This window comes from Simochromis diagramma, unplaced genomic scaffold (assembly GCF_900408965.1).
Source record: "Simochromis diagramma unplaced genomic scaffold, fSimDia1.1 OVJJ01000216.1, whole genome shotgun sequence".
NCBI lineage: Eukaryota > Metazoa > Chordata > Actinopteri > Cichliformes > Cichlidae > Simochromis > Simochromis diagramma.
In genome coordinates this window covers 13,308,849-13,333,753 of record NW_024386883.1, presented here as the reverse complement: position 1 = coordinate 13,333,753, position 24,905 = coordinate 13,308,849, and the positions used below count along the sequence as shown (strand labels likewise).

Genomic DNA, 24,905 nt, shown 5'->3' with positions numbered 1-24,905 from the left:
CACAAAGTGCAATGTTAAATTAAAATAAAATGTTCCAATTCTAGTGAAAATGTAATGGATGGACAAATCAAGGCAAATCAAATGAAAAAAGTCACCATTTATTTTAACCATTTGGATGAAATAAATCTTAAAACAAGGCTCATGGTAACAAAAACATGTTTTATGATATTAATTAAATGTAATTCAATAAATAAATGCATTGATACATTTTTATTGTTTATTATTATTATTATTATTATTCGAATATGTGGCTATATATGCTCATTTTCTAACAACTCTTTTAACAATATTATATTATATTATATTATATTATATTATATTATTATATTCCCTTCTGTGACTCGCTCAATAAAGTTTTTTTCTTCTTAAAAAAAAACATGGCTGGTGAGTTGACCCGGATGTAGTTTCCGTGAGTGAGGCACGTGTTCCCCCTGCAGCAGCATGAGTTGAGGTGGTGGTGGCATTTGGAACAGATGTCTGTAGAGATGGTGGAGCTCTCAGTGAAGGCGGCGGAACCGCTCCGGCCCGCCGGTAACCTGCAGCAGAACCGGGTCTTCCTCGACTTCTTCTGGGACCTGGCCAAACCGGATCAAGAGGTCCGACTGAAGGCGGTGGAAAACCTGATACAGTACCTAAAAACCAACAACAAGGTGAGGCAGACTGCGATCGGTGTCACTGAAAGACGGAGCGTGGTCCCGCTGCACATGTACTCCTCAGAAGTTTTCCACTAGTAGTTTTAGAAGTAGTAGTTGTACACATAGTGTCGTATGGAGAGGTGGGAGATGTTTTCATATGTAACTGATTATATGACTGGATATCATACAGGATATCATTGACACACTGAAGTATTTCAAGTATCAAGAATTTAAATACTCATATAACAGTTTCAGGCCTATATTATTAACATAAGGCACTATTACCGTAACTACCTACTTTATCAAAACTTGTTAAAATACCTTGTATACAGTATAAGAATCAAAACATTAAATAAAATTACTTAATAATATAGTAAACCTTTTCTTACCGTACTGCAAGCAGAAATACTGTAAAGCACAGTAAAGTATTTTACTGTCAGGTGTCAAGGATGAAGGATAAAGAGTGCACTTATAAAAATGTCTGAGTTTAGTATATAGTATTTCTTGTATAAGTATATTCCAGCATATATATGATTCCACACAGTGTTAAAGTGTCTGTAGTTTCAAAGTTTTAAATCATCTTTCTTCATGTTTTGCAGGAGGATGAGTTGGAATACACCTTTAAAAGGCTGGTGGATGGACTGGCTCACACACGGGAGACTGCGAGACCTGGGTTCAGCCTCGCTCTGGGGCAGGTGAGTGGAGTTTATCCCCACCTATCTTTGTCTGCAGCCCTGCCTCTGCGCACACATCCACAGCTTCAGCCACATCTCTTTGTTTCAGGGTTGGGGGTAATAAACACAGTGCAGGAGTTCAACACTACTTTTAATAACAAAAATCCTCTTTATTTATCTTCACAAGTGATAAAATTCCTAGATGTGGCTTTTATGTGCTAAGAGATGGTTGTGAGACCTGCTATGATGTATAGTTTGGAGACTTTGACTGACAAAACAATAGGAAGCTGAGTTGGAGGTGGCAGAACCAAAGATGTTAAAGAGTTAGAGAGGTGAGGCTGAGGTTGGTTTAGAGATGTAGAGAGGAAGGATAACAGATGTTTAATACGGAGCTGCCAGCCAGGAGGAAAAGAGGAAGACCAGAGAGCAGGTTTATGATGATGTGTAGATAAGGAAGACATTGCAGAGCGTTGACACGACAGAGGAAGATGCTGGGGGGATGGGGGGGATGTTCAGATGATCTGCCGTGATGACCTTTAGATGTCAAAGATGAAGATGAGGAGAAAGAGGCAAATTTCACAGAAGTAACAGAAGCAGATGAAGAAGACAAAGAAGATAGAGACAAAGAGAGAGAAGCGATGATTTGTGTGTAAAAGACTTATACACACCTTTTTTTTTGGCACATTTTTGTACGTACAAAAGTGTCACTATAAGCTTTGTATAGCAATAGGTTATGACATCAGCATGTACACATATACCTAATAAAGTGGTGAAGATGTGTTGCCGTTACTCTTCATTAAAGAGCAAATTCAAAAGTCTAAGGAGTAGATGTGATCATGTTAAAAGCTAACCAGTCAGCTGTAAAGCCCCGCTTTATATTCATCTTAAATTAGGGGTGCAGTTTTCCATCTGCAGACCCTCTGGCAGGTTGGTGTTAAACACAAGTTAGTAAAAACATACAGAGACACTATTTACAGGTCATGTGACAAGGACAAAAACAGTGATCACATTATACTAGAACAAACAATGACAAGGAGAGTGGACACAGAGGACAGTATAGATAACAATAACGGAAACACATCAATTATATTACGTACACTGGAATTTGTTTTTCCCCCTTGTCAAACATGGACATACCTCCTGAATGAATCATCCTTTGCTTTCTGTCTAGCATGGACAGTCTCCCTTTATTTGTGTATCACCTTCTGTACAGCGTCATGCAATTTAAAGTGCTAGTTTTGCCTTATTTTAAGATGAGTATTGAACTGAATATATTGGTCATAATGTGGGTTTTGGAGTGTGTACAAATGCTGTTTTGCTGCTAGTGTTAGGAAAGTGCTCTATAATAACTGAGCTAAGCGGTAAAGTTTCCCTTATTTTTAGGTTTTGAGTGCCTTTGAAGATGTCTCCCTGCAGAGTATACTCAACAGAATCAAAGAAAAGCACAACTTGCAAGGAGCTAAAAAGGTGAGTTTTGGGTGTTTGGTCTCTTTTAGCACAAAAATCGATGAATGCAGTCTTTGAACTTGTTTCATCTTTTGTCTTTCAGAAATTTTCCAGAAATGCTATGTTTGGAAACTTGTTTGGTGTTCTTGCCCTTCATCAGTCCAACCGCCTCTCTAAGGTAAGTTTTCTCACATTTTTAGCATACTTGGAAAAAAGTTTGCTGCATTAAAGAGGAGAATGTGCCTGAGACAATATACTGAAGATGCCTGCAAATATTTAAGGGATACCAATCGTGTCATCATCATCACTTTCAGGTCTTTGTGCGGTTATAAATTTCACGAGAGATTTAAGATCCAGGTGACAGAGGAGATCCAGGACAGCTGATGCTCTGTCAAATACGTTGTGGTCTCTGAGCTCTCTGTCTTGTTTCTGTGCAGGAGCCGCAGGTGGTGTTGGGATGTGTGCAGCTCCTGCAGAGCCTCAGTCAGCACAAACAACACCTGAAGGACCTACCCACCAAGACCATGATGGACATCCTCGCTGAGGTGACAGCTGCAGCCTAGTTACTGCTACAAAAATAGTGTTTTTCAACTATTTTCAGGGGTTTTCTGACTCTAGTGTATGTCATCCTGTCCATCAGGTCCCTGAGGAGGTGTTTGAGGAGGTCCTCATGGGAGCCCTGCAGACTGACCTGGAATCTGCTTTCAGGACTCCGGAGCAGCTGCAGCTGCTGCTGGTAGCTCTGCAGCGCTTCCCACAAACCCTCAAACCCAAGAAACTGAAGAAGTTGCTGGGCTCCTCCACCATCATCAACGCTGACAACATACCCAAGTAAGAAGCTTTCACAAACACGCACATCTTCTGCTGCTGATCTGAATGTTCATTTTAGCTTACACAGCTCTGTGCTGGCTACACTACTGTAAGTGCATCCTATAATTATGCACCACTTTCCCATTCTGGGTCTGATAATCAGCAGCTTCTGACTGAACTGTCTAATCTGATGTCTGGCAGAATAACAGAAGTGTTGAAGACGGCAGCCCACGCTGTGAAGAAGGAGCGCATCCTCCCAGCAGTGGTCCTGGACCTCCTGAAGCTCTCTCTGAAGGAAGACAGCTTTGAGCTCTTCTGGAATAAAGCCATCACCGATGGCATGTTAAAGGAACAGCCGGGGCCAACTCAGTGAGTCCTGTCAGCTTTAGAGGGAGCGTGCAGCCCGTTGAACAGTTAGCCCTTTAAAATGAAGTAATTAAATATTATTATGCTCACTGGAAATGGTTTTATCAGATGTGAACTAACTGTGGTAGACAACGGAGTGCTGCACTAGATGAAACAGCACTTTTTTAACACCACTGACTTCGTTATCCTGTATCAGACGTAAGTGCAGACATCTTCATGTCAGGAATTTAGCATGAAAATTAATAACTCAGCAGTTTGTGTTGATTTTAAAGTCAAACTTGGAGCAGGAGGGTGTAGGATTTAATCTGCAACAGCAAATCTGACACTATATTGTCGCTGTGTTTAGTGCTCACTTTGCTGCTTTGCTTTAGTAACACTTGACAGAGGTGGAGAGAGAGCACACCTGTTTCTGCAGGATTTACTCTTCTTTTTTCTTTGATTTGTCCTGTTTATTATGTCATTGTGCTCAGCCCTTCTGCTGCTTTCCCATCTGTGTCCAGCTACATGAGCTTCCGTCTGCTGGGCAGCACCCTCCCTCTGCTGTCCGCAGCCCAGCTGAAGGACGTCTTGTCTGGAGAGGTGATGATGAACTATGGGGAACACGTAGTGTCTGCTCAGGTCAGTGCCACCGTCTAGACTTGACTATAAAGAACAGCTTCCACTCTTCAATGTCATCTAATGGGACGAGCTAATAAAATCTGCACACTAGAGGAGATTGCTTGCAATGCTTTCTGCTACAAGACCTGCTAAAATGAGCCTAGTGTTACTGTACTTGTAGTAATTTGTGTAGTAAAATGTGCCATGCCTATAATTCATAAAGTGAAAATTTCCCAGCAAATGACCTACAGTCTTTCACCAAACACAGAGGTCATGTGATCATTTTACTTTAGTTGACACCAAGCAGCAATATCACTGGTTTGTATAGCACTGTAGCACTTCCAGCTTGTTGATGAGGGTTTCTTTCCTGTAGAATCAGTGCCAAGTCACCACGTTAAAGCCGTGCTCACACATATTAAAGCTAATGTAGGTCCGCTTCCATCTTTTCTCACTCTTAGAAACCGGACCGCTTCAAGCTGGCCCCTGAGATGGACGTCTTTGTGTCGGACTTCTTGGAAGGCTGTCAGGACTCAGACAAACAGCTGGCAGTGATGGTGGGTTTCTCCTCCCTCACCAACAGAGGCTACCCCGTGGTGCCGTCGGTGTGGAAGGTGGTGCAGCACCTTCAGCCTGCAGCTCTGCAGGGCTATGTGGAATGGCTTAAGGACATATTCCTGCAGCCTCAGCTGGACAAGCTGCTGGACATCAGTACTCACAAGAAGAAGGACAGCAAGGGAGGACAAGATCAGTGAGTGCATCTGCTGTTGTTTTTGCTAGATCGTGCAGAGAATGTGTGCTGAACAGGGCAAAAGAGGCACGGAAAGTGGATGAATGCAACTTGTTGATTATCTTTCCTCAGGAAGGAGGAATCTGTATTCCGCCTGAGGAAGTGGATTGTTTCCCGGCTCGCCTCCATCATTGACAACCACCAGGTGAAGAAGCAAGAGGATCTCATCATGGATGTGGCCAGGTAAGACTTGTTTGAGCGCTGTGAAGTTCTTTGTTTGATGAAGAGGAGGTTATTCACTAGTGTTTGTTTGTTTTTGTTTTTTTTCCCAGGTTTGTCTTTTTCCATGCTTTCTTCAGCGCCAAGAAGGCCTCGGCCGACATCTCGGAGACAAAGACGAAGCTTTCTGTCCCAATCGACGATAAAACCAGAGCCGTGCTCGTTAATTCTTTCTTCGGGTGAGAATTGACATTTTCTCTGCAGCTTTTAAATATCACCCGCTGATGGCTGTACTTTATTTCTCTGATCTTTTTCTTCAAGAAAAATTGAGCTGTCATTCAGCTGTCTTCTGTTTTTCCGCTACCCAGACTTCTCCTGTCCATGCACCACATGCCGCTCACTGAGGACGCAACCGAAGGCGCAGCTGTCAGCCAAAAGCGGGTTCTGGGTGTGACGGCTGACGGCACCATGTGGATCTACCACCTGGTTCAGTACGCGCAAGCCCTGCTTAACCAGCCAAAACACGTCCAGAGCAGCCAGCCCTTCAGCCCTGAGCAGAGACAAGCCTGGGACAGGTAGGGAAGCTGGAATATGATGTAATCTTTACATTTAAAGGAGTTTTGCTTATTCACCTGTGCCATTTTTGATTTGTTTTCTTCCAGCATGCTGGAGTCTGTGGCAAACCTGAAGAAGAAGGCAAAGAAAAGCCAAACAGCAGAGAGCAGCGCGTTCCAGCAGCTCTTCCTATTGGTCGGCATGCACCTCTTCAAGGTACAGCATCCATCAGCCTGTTTACAGTTGGTTATTTGTACACATTAAACCTAAATTAGCTGAATAAGAGCAGCGTAGTAACACTTTTCTTCCCAAAGGCCCCTGAGGAGCTGCTGGACATCATGAAAGACCTGCAGAGCTGTATGGAGAAGGCTCAGGAGAAGAAGGCCAAAAAAAAAAAGAAAAAAGAAGGTCAGGCCTTGTGATAAAAAGCAGCAGCATCACGAAGCACATCTCTTTTCATATATATAAAGAAATGCTTGAGCATTTTTGGCAATGCCAGGAGTTATGAGAAGGTCAACATTGTTTTCATGTCTGTGCTTACCTTCCCACTGCTTCCTGCACTCGAAGCAGCAGGACACAGACAACCTCGCTATGCCCAAACTTTTGAAATATGCCTCACAGAAAATGAAAGTGAGCAGAACAACCTAGAAATCCAAACATATTTTAGCATCATATTTGACGGTCTGTAAGCTGTACTTTTTTCTTTTTCTTTTTTTTAACTAGAGTTAAGACTGAACTTCCGTATTTAAGTATCAGTAATTACTCCCGTTTTTGATCAAATTAACCAACTAAATTAATTCATAGTCACTATAGAAATGTCCATGCAGTCGGTGGAGACCAAAAGCGAAGCTAAAAGCAGATTATTCGGCATAATTTTGTTCACCTTCTGCAGAATTTCTTAATAATCGGCTTATTCCAATTAAAATTAAAAGAATTTTGTGTTCTTAGCTTATTGTGCTTTCTCTTAGGAAGCCAGAGAATGAATAAGCGAGTGCTGCTTTTAAGTGTATGAATGTGTTGGATGTTTTGAAATGCAGCCACAGAACAGGAGGAGCCCGAGTGGGTGGAGGTGATGGTGGACATCTTGTTGTCGCTGCTCTCCCAGCAGAGCAGACATATCAGACAGGTGTGCAAGACGGTCTTCTCCTCCATCTGCCCCCACGTTACTGCAGCCGCTCTCACCGCCATCTTAGATGTAAGTAACACATACGGGGTCATTATCGGGATTCCCTGTAGACACTCGTGAAATTAACATAAGTCAGGTTATCAGTGTAATGTAACTTTAACCAGAGCCTTTTATTAGTTAAGTTTTTTTTTTTCTGTTCTTCTTTCATCACATGACCTAAATATGGCCACTTTTTTGTCATGTGACAAAGATACACCAAGAGTGCTGTGGGGTTTCTGCATTTTTCAGGGTTTCCTGATGACACTTTTGGTTCATTCCACATTAACTGAGCAAATGCTTCCAATCTGACCATCTCCAATTCCCCTGAAAAAAAAATTTCCAACAGATTTCTGGTATTGGACGCTTTTTGTTTACGATTGTTTTGCACCTGTGCTATTGACCTGTGGAGGCTTTGGTTGCAGGTAAACAGTCTGTGTGAAGAGTAATGTGTTGGTTAGCCACGGCAATTTTTTATTTTTATTTTTTGTAAAATCTGCCTAAAATAATGAGTTTCCTGCTTAATTTTGCCAAACAGCCAAAAAAGGAATGCATTGTGATTTCCGCACAAAGTCGGTGTTATTTGTAACAACAACATTTTGTGTAGGTTTTAGACCCAGAGAAGGATGACGAAGAGGACGCCGCTGTGGTTGTCGAAGATGACTCAAACGCAACACAAAAGAAGAAAACAAACGAGGAGGATGACGAGGAAGATGATGAGGAGATGGAGGTCAGTTGTTGTCAAACGTATTTTCTGTTATCAACCTTTTTCTGTCTTATGCACTCTGGTTTTATCGTCTTATGCACATACTCAAATATAAATTATTTATCTTTCACATGCCAATTGTTTCTATCTTTACGGTTACAGATTATTCTTTTAGACACAAAACGTTGTTTTATTTTAGTTATTCTAAAAAATTTTTTTTTTTTCAGGATGACAAATCTGATGAATCTGATGATGATGATGATGATGACGAGGATGACGACTCTGAAGATGAAGCAATGGAGGAGGAGGAAGGGGAAGATGAGAAGATGGACGAGGAACCAGTGGACCAGAACTTCCGCATGGAGCTCATGAAGGTCCTCCAGCAGAAGAATGCTCTGGTGGGTGGTCAGGCTTTTCAGCTTGTCCGCTCCGATTTCAAATGAACTTTTAATACAAAGAGCCCACTAAGGCCGAGCAGAGACTCATCACAGCAGCAGTGTTCATTAGGATTCACCAAAGTGTTCTGTGTAAAGACACCGTGGTCATTAAGTGCATTAATCTTTGTCATCCTGGGAGCAAATTTTATGTGCGTAAATAGAAAACGTGACCAAAATTAAAATTTCACAGCCGTTAAGTCAGCATCGTCCACAGTGCCGGCATGAAATCTACAAAAAAGCAAAATCCTGCAAATGAATATTCATCATACATCTTGTCATTAGTCCACCTCTCTCTTCATTAGAGATTAGGATGACGAGATTGTATTCCTCAGCACCACATTTTGGGCTGTATTTTGTAATGCGATCGTCATCCTTTAGCCTAAAGCAGGAAGATAAAATTGCAACAGAACGTCACCAGTAACTTGTTTAACAGCAAATTTTTAGAAATATGCAATAAAAACTGAGCAAGTATTCTGTATTTTGTCTGCTGTTTAAGCTCTTTTAGCCCGACTTCAGTTGCAGCATAACTGCAAGCCTCTTTGCAACCCACCTCCCTCCCAGTTCCATTTATTAATTTTACTACATGTGTTTGAAGCTCAGCTAGAATAATTTAAGTTTAGGTGGAGCCCAACAGAAGATGTTTCACCTCAGAGACCTCAGGCTAGAGCTATAATTCAGTGCTTCAATGTCAAAGTAACACAGTTGTACTTCATATTCAGGCCACAGTGGAGGATGCCAGCAGTGATGAAGATCTGGATGATGAAGCCATGATGGAGCTGGATAAGAGTCTGTCAGCGCTGTTCTCAGAGCAGAAGAAAAAGCTCCAGGCCAAGAAGGATGAGAAGACAAAACTACAAAAGGAGAAGACGCTGGTCAGAGAGTTTAAGATCAAGGTAGCTTAAGCTCAGTCCTGTCAAACACATCTTTAACCCAGCACAGCATGACACTAAGAGGAGAGACGGCGAGAAGTAAAATACAGACCTTTCTCGTCCCATTGTTTTGCTCTTGTAGGTGTTGGACCTGATTGAAGTGTTTGTGGCGCGGCAGGCTGGCAGCCCTCTCGTCCTCGGCTTGGTTGAGCCTCTGCTCGCCATTATCGAGCGAGGAATGAGCTCCGGCAGTGACCAGCAGGAGCAGGACTTCCTCCGCCGGACAGCAGACATATTCAGGTAAACACATGTGAGCTGTGGACTGAGCTGACTGTTAGTGTCATAATTAATTTTAAATGTTTGGTGTTGCGATTTATGTCTCATGTTTAATTTGAAATGTTCACGTCAGCATTTTTATCCACTGGAGATCAACTACAAAACACTTATGCTTGTATTACTTCATTTTATTTATTGCAATTTGTAAAATTTCAAGTTCAAAGCTGGTGATTTGAGTGTATTTGGAGAAACTGAGAGACAATTTATAAATCCATAGATGGCAGGAATTTCAGAGGATAATAGCTTATGTTCTTTCAACAGTGGCTATTGCTGCTTTTGAACGTTTAGTTTCTCTAACTGTATTAGATCTCTGACGTGGGCAGAGCAAATCAGTTTGGAGGAACAATTTTACAATAACAGACTTTATGAACATCAGTGGGGTAAATTTCAATTTAATCTGCTGAATTAGACAAAACAGATTTTCTCAAATTAATAAAATGTACTTTATTGCTCTGGGGTTTCAGATGGCTTCCAAACCCACCACCACACACAGAATTAATAGGGTGTGCATACATCCACTTCTTACCCTACCCTGCTAAGTAGTAGGTTGAAGGTTTCAGGTACCCAGCTTGTATCTAAAAGACAAGGTGATACATTTTAACAAGGCCCAAGCTCATGTCTTTAAATCTAAGTACTAAGTTCAGGTCAGTCAGGGTTTCAGCCCTCTGTGTGTTTGTCTTTGAACCCTGTTCTGAACTGACATGGCTGCTCGAGCCCTCCTGCAAAACTGCAGTTACAGCACTCATTGGATTGACCAATACTCAGATGGGAAAGTTCAAGGAGCAAAGTGATCTGAGGAGATATGTGGATTTACAGAAGTTGGGTAGGTCTCCTGGAGCCTTTTTTTTAAACTGTAGATTTCAAGATCATTAGCTCAAACAACTGTATGTAAGTACAAGTTATTCTTATGTTTCACCAATTTGCCAACGTATGGAAGAAGATCCAAACTGCATCATCCTCAGATGAGAGGAAATTGGTTAGGATGTTCAGGAACGACCCAGGAAATGTTTTATGGTCAGATGAGATAAAGATCGAGCTGTTTGGCCACAATGACAAGAGATATCTTTGGAGGAGTAAAGGTGAGGCTTTAGAAATCTACCACTGTACCAAGCATGGTGTAGGTAAAGTCATGCTCTGTGGCTGTTTTGCTGCCAGTGTTACTGGAATGGTGGAGTAATGAAGGAGGACTAGCGGTACCTTAAAATTCAGTTTCACCTCAAATGAACAGCTGGGTTGAAACTCGAACACATTTGTGTGTTCCAACAAGGCAGTGCACCCAAAAACACATTAAAACTAGTTTTGGAATAAATAAAGCAGGCTAACATTAAGTTTCTCGAACAGCCTTCACTGGTTTTGTCAACTCGGCCACAAAGCCAGGAAACCGACAAAGGTGCATCTGGTTGATGCGCACCTCTCATCAAAGGGACATTGAACCACATATTTCTGGGTGCATGTATACGTTTGACCAAATTAATCATATTAAATTCAAATTCCCTGTTGTTTTCGAAGTCATTAAAGATGTAGGCTGCACAATCATCTGAATAAAAAATAAAAACAGTTCAAAGGGGAAAAAATTGCCATAACGTTCATGCCCATGACGAGTACGTGTAAACTTCTGACCACAACTGTAAGTCAGATAAGCTGTTAAGAAAGTGGATGAATGGATGAGTAATGACAGCTTCCCCTGAGGTCCTCCTGAGTGTTTGATGTCTCTGTTTTTATAGGAACCACCTGTGCAGGTCCAAGGTTTACTGCAGGACTGCCGGTGACAGACAGGGGGAGCTCCATGACCTGCTGGAGAAGCTGGTCACCAAATCCCAGAAGCTGTCTGACTCCTCAGTCTCCCTTTACTACTTCAGGTACAGCAGTGATGTTGTTTTACGGAGCTGAAGAGAAGATGATGTGACACCACCGTATTTCTAAATGTGTGAGAAGAGTTATTTTTGCCTTAAGTGTGTTGTTTTCTCCCTGCAGTGCTTCTCTGTATGTGGTGAAAGTGCTGCGAGGAGCCCCTCCTGCTGAGACCACAGAGGAGCAGGCCGACGTATGTTCACACACAAGTACACAGACACACACACTAATTCCAGCCATCATGTTTACCTGCTCGCAGGGGGTTGCCTGTCTAGATCAGAATGTGTGCATTTTGTTTTTTTGTGTTTTTTCTTCCAGTTTTACCCAAAACAAGTCACATAAAGGACAGGACAGGCTTTTTTTTTTTTTTTTTTTTTTTGCTTGTAGGTCACACAGTTGGTCAGTAGACAGATGGTAATTAAACATTTACACAACAGGCAGGTACTGTTCTTATGTTTTCTCTCATGTTGTGCTCAGCTGTGCACCAGATTCCAGGTCTGTTTCTGGACTTTACTGGGTTAGAGGAGTGTCCTGGATAACTCGGCCCCCTTTTGACCAGATTATTCTCTCGTCCTTGAACGAACTTTTGTCCTTACTCACTTCTGAGTATTTTCTGTTTTTCTCAACTTTTAAGATAAGAAGATAAGAATAAAGTTTATTTTCCCACGTGGGAAAATTTGTTTTGGACAAACAGTGCTAAACATAGCAGCATTCCCACAATAAATCCCATAATATGACACCAGCAAACATTCGATTACACGATGATGTGGCTCCAGAGCTTTTAAATTGGGCTAAGTCCTATTTAAAAGTGCAATAGATGCTGGGAGCAACGAGAGCTTATAGCGGTTTGTTTTATAGCTGCTTGCTTTGTACCGTTTCCCTGAGGGTAATAGCTCGTGCCGTGAAAAAGGATACAGGAGGGATCATTAACCATTTTATGCGCCTGATGAATGACAATTTTTGTTCCTATGTTGTCTGGAAACATTTGTTTCCTGTGATTTTCATGGCAGTTTTTACCAGTTCAGTTTTAATTTTACTGTAAATAAGCCATACCAGCCATTACTATTTAGGATGTACTAAAGTTAGCATTAATGTAGAAAGTTTTCTTCTTCTACTTGTTTGCCCGTCTGTGGTCCAGTTTTGAGTTACTTTCAGTTTCCTCGACTCTCCATTTTTTTACTTCTTTGCTTTCTCGGCCAGTGGGGCACTCTCTCCTCTTGCCGCTTCCACAGTTACTGCTTTTATTCTACCATCCATTATTTCAGCTACCTTAGGGAATCTACTGATAGCTACAGAGAAGACGAAAGCACTTTTCCTCTTCCTGTTTTGGTTGTGCAGTCAAGCCTTCATTATCCCAAGAGAGCTAATACCCAGCAGGAGAAAAGCACAAACATGAGCCCTACAGAAAGCCAATATTAATGCCAGCGCTGTCTGTGCTAACTGTAGCGATGACATCATGAAATCAGTGACTGCTTGACAACAATAAGTTAAATCCAAACAACTTGTCTATATTGATTTTAATTAAGAAAATGATCTGTTAATAATGAAATGAGTCCTGTGAATTCTCAGTTTAATGACAGGCTGATTGGTGGTGGTGTGGTGGTGGGGGGCATTCACCAGATGTTCCATGCACGTTGCCAGCGTTGCGTGATGCTGCTGCTGTCAGATGTTTTCATAAGACTTGTTATTAAAAGTGTATTGACAAAGATTCCTTAAATAAGCTTCTGTTCCAGCAGACAGTTTGGGATTTGTTTGTCCCAGTTTTGACATATCTGTCTCTTCACGCCTCCACACCAGTGAGTGGATGTTCTTTTTCCACAAATAGTGTTACCGTTAATCTGTTTGGGTTTTTTTTTTTTTTGCCTTTTATTTTAAATGATGGCTCTTCTCTCTTCAAGTATTCAAGCAGACACGGCAGTAGTCAAGTTTCAATCTAAATGATGTGCACATATCTGTTAAAACATGCAAATGAAAGTGTGTTTCTGTTTGTTTGTGCCTGTACACTGAAATACTGCTGGTCCTAATTCTAACATCCTCAGCGCTCAGAACTCGGGGGGGGGGCACCTCTGTTCTCTGTTTTTTGATTTTTTTTTTTTTCTGACATCATTTTATACACCACATTTTTCACCTCACAACTTTTTCCTCACATTTATACCCAAAGTGAAAATTATAGTTGTTCTTGGCAACTAATTAAGAAAAGAAATTAATTACCTACTAACTAACTAACTACTAACTAATCACCTTTTCTAAAGCACTCAGAAAATAGTCTTAATTGAAGCCATTAATCACATTTTTTATTAAACAAATATTATTTTGCTGAGTGTGGCTAATGTTAGCCGCGGTAGCACCGGCAGATTTCTTTTCTTGCAGATTTCCCTCCACAGACCTGTGCACAATGTAGTTACTCATATTCAAGTAGGCAGCCTACGCACAGCTGCTCATAATCAAGATCAAAGTACTGCAAAGCTGCTTCAGTTAGTCGTGCTGTCATGTCTTTAAGTCTTGCTTGCATACAAATTCCTGTCATGGAGAGAGGTGTCTGGTGGCAAGTGGCTACATGAAACAGTTGACTGCTTTTCATTAGATGCACCTGGACAACTGCTAGGATCAGAGTGGGGGGAGAAAGGCAGTTTAAGTGACTTTGAATGTGGCATCATTGTGGGTATGAGTGTTCCACAAACTGCTGATCTGCTGGGATTTTCCCACATACCCATCTTATTGATTGCCTTATTTATGTCAATAGATCAGGGGGAAATGGCCAGAGTACTTCAAGCTGATAGTAAGGCAACTGTAACTCAAATAACCACTCGTTACAACCTAGATATGCAGAAGAGCATCTCTGATACTGCAGCAGAAGACCACACCAGGAGCTTCTCTCTTCAGCTGCTAACTGAGGCTAATATTCGCACTGCCTTACCTAAATTAGGCAATCGAAGATTAGAAAAAAGTTGCCTAGTCTGATGAGTCTGGATTTCTGATGCAACTTGTTTCTTGAACTCAGTGAGTTCACTGTACTCGGCTGACAAATATTGAGCAACTGTGTGATGCTCTCATATCAAAACGACTAAAATCTAATGTTTCCAGCACCTTGTTTGATCTACGCCATGAAGTATTAAAGCAGTGCTCAAAGCAAAAGGAGCTCCAACCCTGTACTAGTAAAGTGTTTGTAGTAGCAAGAGTAGCAGCGATCGTCTACTTGAATAATCGCATGCTTTCCCAGTAAAAACACAAATGGCTAACTGGAATCCAGCCATGACTAATTTTATTATTTAGGCTTGTTCTTTTTGCTTTAAATTAGCATCTGAACCCCGATGTCTGCTGTTTGCTATTTGATGTGTGCAGCTGAAGTTCATGGGTAATGTCGACGTGGATCGGGTCTCCACTATCTTCAGAAATGCTCTGTGCTCCTTCATGAGCCGGAGGAAGAGCCCACTCACTGCTCAGATGTTCATCGACTTATTCGTCAGATTCCCCGTGAGTAAAAACGCACACCTCCGTCCGAGTGCAGCCGCTCGCCTCTGAAGCAGTAACTGACACCTGTGTGTTATTTGCAGGTTTTATGCGTGAAACTGTTGGACACAGCAGTGCAGAACATCACATCTGGAGTCAGAGAACATCAGCAGGTAAAAAGTTTTAAATCCCCCAATTTTGTTTGTTTTGTTTTTTGTTTTTGTTTTTTACTATAGGAACAGTTAAGCAGCCTAATCCTAAATGACAAACATGAAAGAGTTCTCTTCTCCCATCATGCCATGGGAATAAAACTGAAAGATGATGTCATTTACTAACTGATTGAGAACTTAGGATCATCTTCACTTTGGGAAAACTCCCACATGAGCAAGTTAAACAATTAGAGCACATATGGCTCATATGGTGCTGTCTGCTAGAGTAAAGTTTCAAATAAAGCTGTGATGCCCAGTCCTCGGTTGGTGTGTCACTCTGAATAAGTAGACCTGTTCATGAGTTTGGATCCTTGACTTATTGTGCCATATGGTGTTTCAATATTAAAACATAGCACTGGTGATATTCTGTATTTATTATATTGTCAACAGATTCCATAAAAGCAATAAAGTCAACTGTTTTTAGTAGCTCCCTGCCTTTTCCTCCTTTAATGAGATATAAAACTAAAAAAAAATAGCTCACAAATATTTATAATAAATAAAGACTGAAACAGCTGGGAGCAAACTGCACTTTTTTGGCAAGCATTAATTTACATTTATCGCTCTACTAAGTATTTACAGCAGCAGGACAGCATATCCATGCACATTAAGAAGCATGTGACATCACAAATCATTTTAATACACCGACAGACTCTATACCATATAGGGTTTACTTGCTTTATAATAAATGTATTGCTGGTTTTGCTCCTAGAGTATCACCAGAGTTATCCTTTAAAGAGTTTCCTTTAAGGATAAGAGAAGTATAGTGACAACGTGGCTGTAAAACAGTGATTTAACTAGAAAATGACATAAGCGTAACCTTACTTTTATATAGGAATATATCCAGAATACAATCAGCTGGCAACCAGTTGGGTCAGGCCCCTATTGCAAACGGACTCACTGCAGACAAGTTGCACTCATCAGTGGAGACTGCCAACATGCTGCCATCAATCAGTCAATCTGTCTGCATTTATATGAGACGCCAGCAGTTATGTGAGAAATTAGCTGCATGTTTGTTTGTTTTTTGTCCCGTGTTCTGTCTTTTACCCCCAACCGATCACGGCAGATGGCTGCCCGTCCCTGAGCCTGCTTCTGACTGAGGTTTCTTCCTGTTAAAAGGGACTTTTTCCTTCCCACTGTCGACAAGTTGTTGCTCCAAGGGGGGTCTCTCAGTATGATTTTTAGGGTCTCTACCTTGCAATATAAAGCCCCCCTTGAGGCAACTGTTATTCTGATTTGGCACTATTTAAAAACAGTTGAACTGAATTGAAAGTTATTTTGTTAAACTTCACCAGTCTGTCTGCATCAGACTGCAATTGTTTGGAGACAGATTATCTCCCACCAAGCAACCAGCGCAGTCGCCCTGCAATCCAAATTTGTCCCCCAGAAGTTGACGGTGTTGCACGCTTGACCTTTGATGACCAGTTGGTTGCCTGCAAAGTACTTGCAGTCATTTTCCAACAGGAAAAAAATTCAAGCAACTGAGCCATCATCCAAATTTATGCATTTTACTTATTTGTCATGTCAAAATGTTTTTTTTTTTCCATTAACACATTTTTTTTAGAACAACAATAACAAAGTAACCGAAAGAGAAACACAACAGCAATCTGCTTTTGTTCATCAACTTACTGTCTGCATCCTAAGAGATTTAAAAAAAACAAACCAAAAAACAACAACCTCAGACTTAATGTTATTTGCTGGCAATTTTTCCCATTTACACACCTTTGTCCACTCCTGTTTTACCGTTAAATTTCTCAGAAATGTGTTTCTGTGGCGTCTGACACATTTAAAATAAACTAAAAAACATTTCAGCATGTTTATTCTTATCTCGAAATGAGATGAGGTGAGATTTTTCTGTTAGCATTGTGTCTGAGCTGCCTTTTATTCCATGGACACATTATAAAAAATCATAAATGCTAATTTTTGATTAAAGTGCTCAATTTAACTTTAAATTCTTTGTCTTACTTGCTTCATTGTGTGTGTGTGTGTGTGTGTGTGTGTGTGTGTGTGTGTGTGTGTGTGTGTGTGTGTGTTCAGGGTCAAGCGTGTGTGTTGGTGTTGCGGGCGATGCAGAGCAGGGAGGTTCAGCAGCAGCTGAGCGGCCCTCAGTGGACCGAGCTCTGCGAGAAGGTCAAAGGTCAGCTGGCAGCGGTGAGTCAACACACCTCTGCATTATAGCCGGGGCTCAGGTGGTAGAGCGAGTTATCCACTAATCGCACAGATAGCGATTTGATCTTCTGCCCCTCACATGACAAAGCCTCCCCAGGCAAGACACTGAACCCGATGGCAGGCCTTTTCCCTCATTTAAATTCTGTAAACCTCTGCTTGTGGAACTGATTGAAAGTCATTTTTCCTTGAGTATAGCAGCATGAGGCCATAGCTGCACATCATGTCCTCACTGTAAGTAGAGGCATTCATACACCAGCATGCTTCAGGCTTGTTCGCATTTTTATTATATTATTCCAGAAGGTTTATGAGATTGCATCGTCCTGTGATAAATGATGATTAGAGCCGCTGCTCTTCTCGCTGTCCTCTGTGTGTCCTCCAGAGAGCGGAGGGTGAAGACATGCCTAATTGCATGCTTCTGCAGGTCTTCTGCAAATAACCCCACCTCCTGTCTTTTTCCTCCCAGACCAAACGACACGACCAGCTGTACTACTTTAGAAACTTAGTCGTGAAAAAAAGTGTTTTCAAAGAAATTGCACATAAATCCTAGCTTTTCTCTTCCATCAAGAATTATTTATCATATAATAACAATATTTCAAAAATGCAGGTGTAGGCTTTCATTTATCCAACTCAGCTGTTCCTCTGTTTTAATATTTATAAGTAATGTTTAAACATTTATGGTAATATGTAATGGAACATGATATAGTTGTACTCAAATATAATTGTCTATTAAATTAAAACCCTCTGCAATCTGTTCTTGGAGGCTTTTATTTTGATAGATAGTAAAGTACTGGAGCAAACATTAAAATGTCCTTTTAGCTGTTTACATTTACATTATAATGTGTTTTAAATCGGGGTGGGCGGTATAAACGGTATACGGTAGAAACGATATAAATTTGGCCAACGGTAGAGATTTTGACTATACCGCTCTACCGCGATAGAGCATGTTGATGGTGTCATCATCAAGCTGCGCCTGTTTTGGTCGAAAGCATTGCAGCGGCTACAAACAACATCATCTGCAAATTATGCCGGGCGGCAGTAATAGCAAAGAGACGAAGCACTTTTGGAATATGGGGAAAGCCGAAACCTGAGCTTCCTCCACTTCCGTACTATTGATTCATTAATGCTGAATTCTCTCGCAGCTGCTCTATTCCTGTGTTGGTGCAGTATATTAATGACTAACCTCGTATTGTGGATGGGTTATCTCAGTTGTTTTCCTAACTGAAGTTTGGTCCGTTTGTAGCATCCTGACATGTGATTGCATTTGTCCCTAACCACCAGAAACTCTCACGTTAACTTTCATCGAGTGGAAAAATATTAGCGCTCATCCTCCAGCTTCACTGTGCTAATGTTATGCTAACATAGCTGTGTCGCTAGCGATCACGTAGCACATCATTATAAACCAGCTAGCCCAACTTCACTAACCTTACAAACGTCACTGCTGTTTAGTTTCCTGTCTTCATTTATGTTGGAAGTGATAGCAGAGCTGTATGTTTGAATTTTTTCAGAAATCTCTCAGTCAGAACATGCTATATCATACTTAGGTAACTAGCGAAATTAGCGAGCTAACTTCCTGCTAGCTTCTAACTCCTTTAAGTGTAATAAATTCTGTTTTTATGGATGCCTGGATGTTAAACTTCATAGTTACACCTGGTAAAGCAGCAATGCTGATCGTTTTATTAAAGATGAAAGAATTTAGACAGTTTTTTTAACTGTCAGTGATGCTGCAGTGTTCGTTTGACTTTGGGACGGAGTTTAGGACCCAGATTACTCCGAGATTTATGAGCGCCTTAGTCCGACAAATACGGCAATAATGACGGCCCCCTTGCACGTTCTACAAAAAAATGTGTCTGACGGACAAATTCCAGTTTCACATCACTGAAGTGGCACCAGTTTTACAAACTAATTCTGGTTCATCCGTTTCACTCAATGATCCGCTTTCTCCCTTCTCATTCTCCGTTGCCGTCATGCTTTTTCAGCCGTGTGCGTATGAAAACAAAGGCACTGCGCATGCGCGTTTTACCCACATTCTATCGCGATATTCTATTTTCTTATCGTTGCCTAACATTGTACCGGTATTACCATGAACGGTATAATATGGCCCAGCCCTAACTGGTAGCATGAGAAGGTCCCCGCACACCTTCCAGTTCCACCTCCATCTGTATGAAGGGATAGGCAGTGACATGTAGCCAGACTGAGTGTAGCAGAAGTGTTCAGTGCCACAGAAAGCAGCTGTCCAGATGAAGTCAGGTCAAAATGATTTCGAGTTGTTTCATCTAATTCAGATTGATTCCCTTTATGTCCTCAGATGTCAGTTATAGATCTGATTTTTAAAGGCCAGATAGACTCGAAGAAAATCTTGAGCAGAATGTATCGTTTATTCAATGCACAGCTCACCAGTGTAGTATCTTTAAATTAAATAGGAAACTGGGGAAAACATCCCAGATTCAACTTGGCAAAAAAAAAAAAAAGTCATAAAGAGGATATATACGTCTTCAGCATGCCTTTGACACGCAGTAATGGAGTTTAAGGTTGCACACGGTCTTTATTGGTCAGGTTATCAGAAATGCAGATAGACCTGGATCCTACGTGTGACGAATGCAGATGGGCCAGAGCTGCACTGTTACGTATGTTGGCTATGTACAAAGCTACATAGATCCCATTAGATATCTCTCTTTCTGTGAGCGTGTTATGAATGTGATGTCTTCTGTTTTCTTTCTAGATGAAAAGGACTCTTTGTCTCTAACATTTGGCCATTAGAGACGTTATGTGTCATATTCATTTAGAAAAGATCAGATTCACCATTAGACGATCTGCTGGGAAATTATATCCTACCATTTATATCCTTTGTTGGAGGTATTGCAGCGGCTATTATTAACACGCAACCACAATGTCGTTATTGTACGTGAGGTTTGCAACAAAATGACCACTTGTTTTTATATATTACTCGATGACGTCTGATTATGTTTATATCCTTCATCTGGTACTCTAAGGGGGAGGTGGGAGAGGTTTGAGATGCGGTTGGTTTCTATAGTCTGTACTGTGTTTTGTTGTGGCAGAATTATAATAAAAAGACAGTTTAGAGTTGAGAAACTAAAGAGAGAACTTAAAGTGGAGCTATTATGTTTTCCCCTCTATTTCTGCCCTATATAACGGTAGATGCTCCTATTAATCATGGCTGGAGTTCAAATACTGAAGCCATGTGCAAGTGAGCCAAATACTCACTTTCAGACTGGGTTTTTTTTCCCCACTATTGGATCCAAGAGAGTGGATCTAATATAAAATGGTCCTCTCAGGTACACCGCTCTGATTGTGAGCAGCCTTTTTTTTTTTTTTGCCTTCATTCGTCATTATCTGAAAGGAAAAAGGTCTCAGAGTATAGTGTATATATGTGATTAGCTCATGTTTTAAATAAACACAGGAGACATGGTTAAGATAATGCTGACTGATTAGGTTCATCTTCACCTACCAAGAGGTTTAAATCAGCAGCCATAAACAGTAGTTACATAATGGGCCAAGCTGTCAAATCATAAGCAAATGAAAACAGCAGGATCAGGCGTTAAGGCCAATATGGACATGAGTCTAATCCCATTATCATCATCTTTCTAGAGTCTTCGACAAGTTGGTCATGCTGAGAGCAAGGTGGTGAAGGAGAAGGCGGTGAAAACTCTGGAGCTCTGCCAGTTTATAGTCAAGCACGTTCGCCAGCAGGTAGGTTTGCATGGAGTGTTGAGATGGGAAGAAGCAGGTAATGTGTTTCCAGTTTCTGACTCTGTTGCATGCTATGCGTAGAAGCTGTCTGTGGATTTGGAGCCCCTCCAGCAGGTCCTGCAGTCCCTGACCAGCGTGATTGCTTTCAAGAAGACCGGCAAGCTGGAAGACACCTACTGGGCTGTGATGAAACACTTTGGAGTAACGTGAGTTATTTCGGCATCTCTGAAATGAAGAGCTATAGAGGTGATTCTTGTGCAGAAATCAGATTAAAGGAAGAAATCAGGTTTGTGCAAAGTCCTTGTGTCCGTGCAGCAAGTGAGTAATCAGATTTCCTCGCCCACACACACCAGTTTGGTGCCAGGGGTCGCTTATTTTAACTCGTATTAATGAAGCTCAATGTAAGGGTATGTTCTCGATCCTCGTTTCTTCTGTTAAATGCTACGCATGGGTGCCAGGAGCTCACAAGTATAAATCACACCATGCTTGGGTGCATATTGTAATCCTCAGGCTTTTACTTAATAGCTGCCAACCCCCAAGAAGGACTCAGTGGGAAAGATCGGTGCACTAAGTCGTATTTCTGGAGTTTTTTAATGTTTGCAGACTTTCTCAACCTGTAATACTGACACGTATTAAACAGCACAGATTCATTCAGTGGCAGAGATTTTTTTTTTTTTTAATGATGGATATCCTTGCCATGATTTTGCTTCTGCACTGATGGCAGGAGTTCTGATTTATAGGTCGTCTTTGTTGATAAATGGCAAAAAATTTTCTCTTGTTTAAGATGAACTGATAACATTTTGGTGTTTGAAGGTCTAGCTGACTGTAACATCACAAAACCTTTCTGCAAACCATCGTTTCCTTTCATATGCTGATTACTTTAAAGTTTCGGGGATCCAACTTTTTCAATTTGGATCCTCATATTGATAGCTCAGCTTATCTACCGATGACCGAGTACTGATCCGGTATCAAATAAAGGCTCAAATAACAGTTGCTTTCCTGACTTTAAAACAAAAGTTAAAGCGGCTTTCAGTTACTCCATTATTCACAAATGGTCGTCACAGCGGGTAGCTCTGCATGTTTGATTTGACACTGAATTTGCACCAGATGCTCTTCCTGATGTGACCCCCCCACCTACTATCTCTGTTGGGAGATAAATGCATGAAAGTGTAAAAATAATGCATGCATGCATGTATGCATTATTATTCACCAAATGTATCTTGACTCCTGAGTATCTCCTGCATTCTGCTCTTAATCATGGTTGCAGTAGTTCTCTTCCTTATTGTGTGGAGTGGAGCAGACATGAAACAAGTCGCTTTACACTTAAGACAGCAGGATAAGGAAAGCAGTGTGGTATGCTTCCTCCAAGCTATGTTAGCTCTCCTTCTATCAGCCAGCAGCCACTGCTGCTGAATAGTAAGCACAGCAAATAACACTGAAATAAATGGATCATGTTGCTAGCCATCCACAATCTAAATTTCTGAGTCTGTATAAGATTGATCTTCAGTTCAAATGCCCAGATTGGAAAAGATGGTAAAGTAAAAACTCATATTCATTTATTAATATACCCCAGTATCGTTTGATGTGATTTAAAGCTCTATTTTCAAATGTCTTTAAAGGCATTTGAAGGTACAAACGTTTTATTTAATAGCATAAAAAATGAGAATGACCAGCATTATTGGGGGAAAAAAAAAAAGGAAAGAACAAAACACTTTTACACAGAGACGGGAGAGAGAAATCACTTTTCCACTTTCAGATGATGAGCATACGCATTTCTCTCTGCCATTATGAAACCCTTTGACTGAGTAATAGAAACACTATTTCCTGTCTGAGCGATAAGACACTATTCTTTTCTACACCTTGAGCCAAGTATCCACTTTTTTTCTTTTTTTTTTCTTTTTGCTCAAAGGGAATATCCAGTATTGATTAAATAAACCTCCATCTGTTCTATATCTCCTCGGGTTATTCTGGATGTAAAAAAGCCAGCCTGTGATGGTATTTAATATCCAAAGATCCAATCTAGGACAAAGAAGTTGAGCCTTTCTTTTGTGTGCTGCAGGTATAAATGACTTGCTGTAATTTCTGCTAGAATAAAATGTAAAAATAAATGGGAAGTCATAACTAGGAAGGATTTTGAATTGTTAGTAGTAGCAGCATTTTATCAAGGACGAATGTTAAGTGTCTTCTCGTTCTTTGGATTAGATTGTTCTGAATTTTGTCCATGTCCATTAGAAGTTCCTGCCTCAGTTCCATAATCCTCACATACTGAGTAAAGGACATTTAAAGGACAAACTGTTCTGAAGTTTTAGGTTTGGGGTAGTTAATCTGTGTTTTAATAGAGTTTCAAATTGATTGATGATTCAGTTTTCGGTGCTTTGATTACGATGCTCAGGAGGTAGAGCAGTTTGACTGCAAATCGGAGGATCAGTGGTTCGATCCCTGGGTACTCCAGCCCACACCTCAAGGTGTCTCTAAGAAAAATGCCGAATGTTGCACTCCATAAATTCATTAGCATACTTAATGTGTGTTTATGTAGTGCTTTTCTAGTCCTGCTGACGACAGTTTAAACAACGAGTCACATTTAACCGTAGATTCATACAGCACTTTATTTACATAAACAAATTATTTCTTGACCACAGCAGTTGTTTTTTTAAAAATAAAATCTGTCATGTTGACCTTGTGTGTGTTGCAGGAAACCTAAAGCTGAAAAAACGAAGCCTGAGAAGGAGACAGAACAAGAGTCGGGCCCCGCAAAGAAGAAGGGTTTTCTGCCAGAAACCAAAAAACGTAAGAAGCGCAATAAGCCTGTTTTGGAGCCGGCAGCAGGCAACACGGCCTCCACAGATAAACCAGGGACGGAGAAAGGACAAGGCAAAAAGAAGCAAGACAAGAAAAATAAACAGAAACGACCCAATGGTGGCGCGACAGCATCACAGCCCAACCCAGCCAAAAAGAGTAAAACGGAGTCTGAGAGCAAAGCAGCCAAGAAGAAGAAGAAGCCCAAACAGAAGAAAGAGGGAGGAGGGCAGATGTAATGTGGAGACTCCTATTTAAATGGACACAGAAACGTTTTTGTAATTTCCTTTAAAGAGGCTTTGTTTTCGTCTTTCTCTGGTTCTCACATCTTTCTATGTCAAATTACGAGGCTTTTAATGTGTGGGAAGTGAATTAAGAAAGACTATATTTTTCCCAGTATATGACTGCTGTTATGAGAAAAATAAATGTGATGTTTCCTCCTGGAAGTTAATCAACTTGGCCTCCACTTCAGAACAGTTATATAGTTTTGTTATTCGGGTATGTAAAATGTTAAAAAGAAACAGCAAGGACTTGTGTGAAAAACATGAAAGCATGGATCCATCATGCATTGGATCAAAAGTTCAGGCGTGAGGTGTTGGTGTAATGTTTGTGGAGCTCCTGATTACTGGCTGATCTACAAACCAATTGTATACTGGAAAGTCATGGGCTTAATCTTAAACCTGTAAAATTTTTATAAAAGTATGTTGAGAATGCAATTTTGACATCTCATTGCCTTTTTTTCATTAATATGATGAGGTTGTTGGCAAATCCTACTCTTATGGACCCCCACTGTCATTACTTTGGACACATTTTTGTGGCCAGCTCGTCTCTTTTAGCTCTCTTTTGGGTTTGCTGTTCCACAAAGTTGGGCTCTTTTGCTGCATTTCTGTTTGGTGCAGAGCAGGTAGTGTGCAGCAGATTTTCAGGCTTAAACAAACAAAAAAAAAAGACTTTGAGAACAAAAACTAAACGGCAGGATACTAATAAATCTTGAGGCTTATCACTACAATTTAGCCCTTTCACAGAGTAATGTAATGTAGAGATAAAGAATCAGCAATATGGTAATGTTCTGATTTTCTTCTGGCATCAAAATATGTTCGTTTCTTTCTTGGTGCACTGAGATTTCCCCATTATGTCTGTACTCCAGGCTTATTAGGTTCAATAATTTTCCTAAAACAGCTGCGCT

The 24,905-nt window shown here is 40.8% G+C and overlaps 1 protein-coding gene across 1 annotated transcript; it reads left to right on the top strand.

Annotated features, from left to right (window-relative positions):
• The first annotated feature begins 413 nt into the window (after positions 1-413).
• mybbp1a (MYB binding protein (P160) 1a) lies at positions 414-24,667 on the top strand. Its single transcript, XM_040032392.1, has 27 exons — positions 414-650; positions 1,235-1,330; positions 2,693-2,776; positions 2,859-2,933; positions 3,193-3,300; positions 3,396-3,586; positions 3,767-3,934; positions 4,432-4,549; positions 4,987-5,276; positions 5,388-5,498; positions 5,588-5,713; positions 5,843-6,049; positions 6,137-6,245; positions 6,344-6,437; positions 7,067-7,224; positions 7,799-7,921; positions 8,125-8,295; positions 9,054-9,227; positions 9,346-9,503; positions 11,264-11,398; positions 11,514-11,583; positions 14,733-14,864; positions 14,945-15,013; positions 17,084-17,197; positions 20,822-20,923; positions 21,005-21,129; positions 23,616-24,667. The coding sequence occupies exons 1-27, from the start codon at positions 474-476 to the stop codon at positions 23,956-23,958; spliced, it is 3,828 nt and encodes a 1,275-aa protein (XP_039888326.1). The 5' UTR covers positions 414-473; the 3' UTR covers positions 23,959-24,667.
• Positions 24,668-24,905: the final 238 nt, after the last annotated feature.